The sequence below is a fragment of the Acipenser ruthenus genome, chromosome 5, assembly GCF_902713425.1.
Source record: "Acipenser ruthenus chromosome 5, fAciRut3.2 maternal haplotype, whole genome shotgun sequence".
Taxonomy (NCBI): domain Eukaryota; kingdom Metazoa; phylum Chordata; class Actinopteri; order Acipenseriformes; family Acipenseridae; genus Acipenser; species Acipenser ruthenus.
Window position 1 is genome coordinate 33,531,254 of NC_081193.1, and position 6,987 is coordinate 33,538,240.

The 6,987-nt window shown below is 36.9% G+C and overlaps 1 protein-coding gene across 4 annotated transcripts in view; it reads left to right on the forward strand.

Annotated features, from left to right (window-relative positions):
• The window catches only part of LOC117403176 (A-kinase anchor protein 7-like), a 58,823-nt gene extending 51,836 nt beyond the window's left edge, over positions 1-6,987 (forward strand). Inside the window, exons 8-9 of one of the 4 annotated variants that reach the window (XR_009328697.1) lie at positions 739-1,290; positions 1,879-6,986. Coding sequence is in view for 3 of the 4 variants with exons in the window: in XM_059024055.1 (XP_058880038.1) it covers positions 739-926 (188 nt within the window). In the remaining variant the exon portion in view is untranslated. Of the gene's footprint in view, positions 1-738 lie in introns of all 4 variants that reach the window. The other 3 variants (XM_059024056.1, XM_059024055.1, XM_034004974.3) reach the window with 3 other exon arrangements.

The window sequence follows — 6,987 nt, forward strand, 5'->3', positions numbered from 1 at the left end:
CATAGCTATCTATCTATCTATCTATCTATCTATTTATAAATACATGGATGAAGGCTATACTGTATTTGCATCCTGAACCATTAAAAAAAAGGCATAATTGTGCAGTAGTGACGTCAAAATGGCATATTTGAGTCCTGTGCACCCCGAGACCACTTTCAAACACAAAGTCTTGTTTTAAATCACCTGACAACACACACAATACTTGGTTTTTAGGCACTTTTAACAAATCAGATTTACAATCATCCTTCACCAACGGGAACACCAAACAAGCGAGTAAGACACATAATCTTCGACTCTAACCTTTTTCTTAAAAATATGTTATTTTTTGCAGTTCATTATCTACCCAGTTTTATTTGCCGTTCCTGAATTATCAAAAAGACAATCATATTTAATTTTTAATACTGGCTTAATTTACATTGTAAATATTCATTAAATTAACTTGCAATTTGAACCTTAACACCTGTTTATTGACTTTTTTTATTAAATACTAATATCCATATATTATAACAAATAATAGATGGGTTTCAGTGAGTTACAGGTAAATAATTCCATCTCGGGTTTCTGTGACAGTTTATAAACTACTCGACCTAACGGCACAGAAACCCAAGATGGAATAATTTTCCTGTAACTCACTGAAGCCCATCTATTATATATAGATGGTAGTAAGTGCATCTGAAGCTGCCCTGTTACCATGGTGATGTGTTTAATTTACCTCTTGTTGTCTGTTGTGATGTGTAGGTGAAAAACATGTGGCTGAGCCTGATGATGCGGAACTAGTGAGCCTCAGTAAGAGACTGGTGGAGAGTGCTGTCCTCAAAGCTGTGCAGCAGTACCTGGAGGAGACTCAGCTGAACAAACACAGGCATGCTGATGTTAGCCCATCTAAGACTGAGGAAAACCTTAATGACAATGAACACAGGAAGTGAACTTTGTAGCACAAATCTCCTGGAGCCTTTAGAATCAAGGCAAAACTTGTGAAGGAGCGTGTTCAGAGTTTCAAGATTGCAGGATTCAAAACAGCACAATGACAAGCAATAGTGTCGAAGTCTTCAATGTTTCCTTAAAAAAAAATTCAAATCCATCACTCTACACCTAGCAGTGATACAGTGTAATAATGAATTGCAGCAGCCTCTCTAATTAACCTCAAATTGCTGTGTGGTTATGTGCACTGTTGGTATTTGTCCACTCTCCAAAGAGCTGATACCAGTACCTTTATCTCTCCCTCTTTACTGAATCCTTCATGCCAATTTTAATCCTGGTTTTCTACATTGTTTGGCATCATAGAATTGGGTTTGTTCATTTTTACACGTCTTCTCCTTGATGGCTACTGGGATAAAAGCATATTAAATGAAATGCTCTCAATGAAATGTCAAGACCCAGCTCTTGCCGAAAAGAGAAAAGAGATTTTTGAAGAGCAGACGGGCTCTCTGTTGAGCCCATTGGGATGGAAATTAGGGGAGATTAAAGAAGTCCTGCGGTACCAGGAAACACAGATCAGGCTGTGTGACTGCTTGCCCCTTTTACTGACGGCAAGAGACACACATTGGAAAACAGTGCAAAGACAATCAGTCTTTATTAAGCTACGTTTTACTACAGATATTCTCTGTACTGTATTTCTATCCATCTAATTTTAAACATGCAAGTTGCCATGGGCAAACTGCAGTTAAAATGTTGTTGTGAAAAATGTTTGTCAATTCTTTTTTTTTTTCTTTGCTATACAGTAAATATACGCTACCATTAAAACTAAATTGCTAACTGACACAAATCAATTGATTTAAGTAAAGGTTTACACTATGGTAGGCGGGCAGCCATAATAGCATCATTACTTTTAATTTGATGTTTTCAATGTAAGCACATTGTGTCTTCTTTTTCCTTCAGGGGGAAAGCATGATACAGACTTCATTAGGAAGGCTTTGCATACAGAAACTGTGAGTCTATTGAAGCAGCTCGCGCGGATAAGAGAGTTATTGTGCAACCAGCAACACTGGAGAGAATCCACAGAGAGATGGCTGCAGCCAGAGTTCAGCCCCATCACCAGCAGGCAGACTAACTGCACTGAAGAAATTTGCTCTTCACACATCTGAGGGCTGGAACAGAATGTAATCATTTAGCACACGGGGTAAAGCAAAGCAATTCTGCCCTATATATTATTGGATATGCTAATTTCAAAGTGTAAGATGGACCCAAAGGGTCTCCAGAATGTTACTGTGTGTGTGTGTGTGTGTGTGTGTGTGTGTGTGTGTGTGTGTGTGTGCGAATTATCATTTTTTCTTTTAGTTTCTAATCAATGTGTTTTTGTTTTTCCCTTCCAATGTGTAAATCCTTGCACATTTTATATTTTAGTTGTATAAACATGCCTAAATGGATTTTTTCCCCCTCGTTTTGTGAAATGCCGTGAAATATCTGACATTACCATGTGGATATAGCTACATCCTTGCACTGTCCTTTATGTATTAATGTAATTTGAGTCACATTAAATCATACTGGTACCATATGAAAAAAGATATGCATTTGCATATACCATGTATTTTAAATGTACAGTATATGTATAATAATTTGGAAAACTTTATAGCGCAGAGAACAAAAATCCAATAGCAAAGTTTTATATATTGGCTCAAGTTTCATGTTTAGATACATACTTAGATCAGAGTTCACATTTGCACCTGAATGCAAATTCATAATAAAATGAATGTTTTACCAGTTAATCTTCATGTCAAAGCAATGACTGAAATAAAACTGGCAACCCAATATATAATTTAGTTCAATACAACTTTATAACAACAAATTGAGCCAGAATAGTTGCAAACATTGCCTTTATGAGAATAAAGCTTGATGAGTTTTTCTCCCAGCATTCTTATAATGTTTAAATAAAGACTTTTTTTTATTTTTAGTCTATTCATCCATCACATAAATAAACTCCCTTATGAAAACAAAACATCTGCTCCCACTGTTAATACAAGGAGATTGTTGACATAATTTATAATGAGCAAGCGTGCCAACACTGTTAATGTGCCAGTGTCTGCAATCCACTTGGGCAGGTGCAGCAGTTTAACCAGCACAGGGAGCATTGGGCATAATCCCAGGGAGAAATCCTTGATTGATAATGTGCTGAAGGAACAAGAATATGGACTAGCATCTCAGCTGTCAGTGCCTGTTGTTTTTACTATAGATCCTTACATCCAAGCTGATGTCGCTACACAGCAAGCCATTGTTACCGTTCTGCTGTAGATGCCAATCCTGGCAAACAATACTGCATTCTTCACTGTCTGTTGAAAAACATAGACTAAAACCTCATAGCTGACCACTCATTTTCCCCAATAAGAGTGCTTTCAAGATGTTTCAATATACATGATTAGTTAAAAAAAAACAAAAAAAAAAAACAGTATTTTGTTTGGCTCTTTTCCATTAACCTCCAAACACCTTTCGGTCTGTTCATGAGCTATTTGTTAAGCTGTCAGTTTAGACCTTGACATTCCTTGGGAAATATAACCGGCAGTGTATGCGTTTTGTGCATTGTGTACAGTGGACATAGTGGGATGATACTGATAGGAGGGAGAACAAGTGACTTGCAGTCATTAAGTTTATCTAATGTTTAAATTACTGCACATAGACTCCAACCATATAATACTATGGCAACAACTATTGCTTTGGACTTTCAACCCAAGCAAATGCTTCTGTTACCGGCTCTTCTCCTATCAGTAGCACTGTTTTGATAAACAGGCTTGAAACTTAAAAATCAAGAGGCAATTGATGTGTACAGGTTGTGGGGCAATGCAATGTGAGTGGTAGAAACCCCTGGCATGTATTGTGCTTCATGCATCACTTCCATTTACTGAATTCGGTCATTAGGAATAGTCATCTCATCAATCTAGACATGCCGAATTGTTACGAGACTGCTGCTTCTACTTCATCTATTACATGTTCTAGCAAACAACCGAATTCTGTGCACATCGATGTGCAGTGGGCAGGGAGCTGCTTTCTGTTCATTGCAGCTTAACCCTTCTGTGACATTACTAGACCACTTTTGGAAGCTACTTCTAAAGTGAGCACCGGTTTGGTAGGTCCCATTTTGTAACCTTGGCTTTTTGTTTTTTCTCACTTCCTGCCAGAAGTAACTGAATACGTGAATGACTGCCACAGAATAAGTTTATTTTGAAAAAGTTTATTTGAGTTCAAGTCCAATATGAGTTTGGCAACACAAAATAGGTGATTTTTATTTACATATATACAGTCTGGCCACTGTGAGGGTGGGTGGTGGTACACAAATCCAAATGAAAACCCGTGGTGTCCCGAAACAATCCTGTGTGTGTGCAAAAGCTCCTCGACTCCGCCTTCCTCAGTCACGTTCTGTTTTTGGAAACAAAACCACAAACACATAATGGCACCCTGTCACCCCTCACTGTCTTTCTTGTCTCAGGCTTCTCGCCCAACAACCAACCGCGGCGAGACAACACGCTCCCTTTTGTACGCCAAACCCCACCCCTGCATTGAGCCGAACGCCAATCAATCTTGCTATCAGGTGTTCCTAAAAGATGGAGACTTCTAAATGCAATCCTGGTAAGGGAAACGGTTGGCTCAGCACCCCCTACTGTCGGAAAGGCCGAATTGCAGACTGGACCCCCTTTAGCTCACAGAGATTGATATCCAATTAATTAAATTAAAAAGTAAATTAAATTCAGTCTTCATTTTGAATCTATTGTACAGCTATGGGCAAAAGTTTTGCATCACCGAGAATGATAATAGAAAAAAAAACTATATGAGCATAATTTAGATATTTTATTTAACATCATGTAACCAAAGAAACTACAACATGATATCACAAAAAGTCTGCTGGAAGCCATAATAGTAGTACAGTATTTCATGTTAGATTTTGAAATGTCAAATTTTTGGTTAAGTATATTGAAAACTGCAAAGCGGTATGCAATACAATATGTTAACATTATTCAGCAGGTTTCATTTGACTTTATGAAGGAAAATGAGTTAATTCTATAGGGTGATGCAAAACTGTAAGCCATAGCTGTACATCATACAAAACAGCCAGTAGTATTTATACTCATGACCTTCCCGAACATGGAACATCACATCTATTCTTGTGCTGTAGAAATTGCTTGTTCGATTCCTTTAAATGGAGCATTGATTTTCTGCCAGATGCACTTTACATGATGCCTCTCCAAATATCAGTGTAATTTAATGTTACATCAACAAAAATACATCATAATTACAATATATACCATGTTCAGTGGTTATTGGCATCTCCATTTCGGTTTGAAACTTAAACCCAATGCAGAATGTCTTTTAGTCTGTTTTAAAGACATATTTAAAACTCCAGTACTTATAATAATTTTCCATGCAGGCTTTTAACTTTAATAATAAATTTATTTCATCATCACTGGACAAGCAGGGTCCCCATGCTTGTATCTTAAAGGTCCTCTAGAGTGTTGAGAATCTTTTGGTTCTTTGTTTTTTAGTTCATTCAGGATATGCAAATATTTCAACACAAAGATAAACTGCTGCATCCTAGTACCTTTGCTGTAGGTGTCTGATTTCCAGCTATGTTTGAATTACAATACATAAACGGCTGGTTTCAGAGACCCTAATTAGCAGTAGTCTTCGACCACCTAATGTTAATTTAGGTAAAGTAATCCAAGATTAGTGCTAATCGTGGACTGTGAAACCAGCCGAAAGTGATTAGTATAAAATACAAGCAAAGATCAGAGGGTTTTAAAACAGAAAAAAGGGGAGCCAGTGATAATATTGCTAACACCTTGTTTTAAAACCATTGTTAGCACCCCAGAGCCGTGGTGTCTTTTGATTCTGGTGAGGTACCCAGTGGCACTGGAACAATTTTTAAAGTGGGGGTGCTGAAAGCCATTGAACAAAACTGTAACCCCAGCACCCCTAGTTCCAGCACCCCTGGAGGTACCATAGTGGTTTACCTGTGGGTGACACGGCATTTATCACTGTCAGACAGGCACAGACAGACTCTTAGATTCCATTGTGCTGTATTCCCAAGCGTGCCCTCTTTGAGAAAGACCTGGTACTTCCAGCTGTCTCTTATCACAAGTTCCTCTTAGTACTCTTATAAATAACCCAAATGCAAGCATGGGGGCACAAGATAGCAAACCGGAGGCACGTCTAATTATGTTGTCTGGTTTCTAATCTAAATGAAAAACAAAAAAAGGCGTACAGACTCAACTTGCATTAATGCTGTTTGCAAGACAGTAATATGACAGTAGCCTCCCAAAACTACAGTATATTTAGGATTTTACAAAAAGCTGTTTAATTATTGATAAGTACACAAAAAAAAAATACACATTTTAATATCAAAAAATGTCTGCTTGTGTGCGCATCAAGGTGAAAAAGAAAATCTACCTTTTTGTAAATCGACGTTTCGCGAATGATCATATTTTCAGCTAATGAAAGTTTTTTTTTTTGTTTTTTTTGTTTTTTTTTTGTGCAGGGTTAAGAAATGACATCCCAAAGCAATTAACCTGGTTTGCATTGATCCATTGGGACAGGTCACAAAGATTAATGGCTTTATCAGACCTGCATTAAAAGGCAATTACATTTGTGGTTAATAATGTGTAAGAGTGCAATTAATGTAATTTACAATGGAACTCTATGTAGGATTGTGTAAGGCTTTGATTATTTGCTTCATGTATTTTGTTTTTGTTTTGTCTGATTAGAAAGAAGACACATTCGGGTCTTAAATGTGTCACATGATGACCATGAAAAATCAAACACTGATATGCAAAATGCAGTCTCGATATGGAAATAATTATGCAGCTCTAACAGACCTCAAATGTGTTTGTTGGTGTTTTTTTTTTTTTTTTTTTTTTTAATTATTATTATTACTATTACTAATGATAATCCATGTGATTTACTCACATAAATTCTTCTGTGAGAAGGATTCAGAATTTACCTTGTCTTTTTTATTTGTAAATGACATTGTTTTGTTGTACATTGCTGAGTTTAAATTTAGAATTA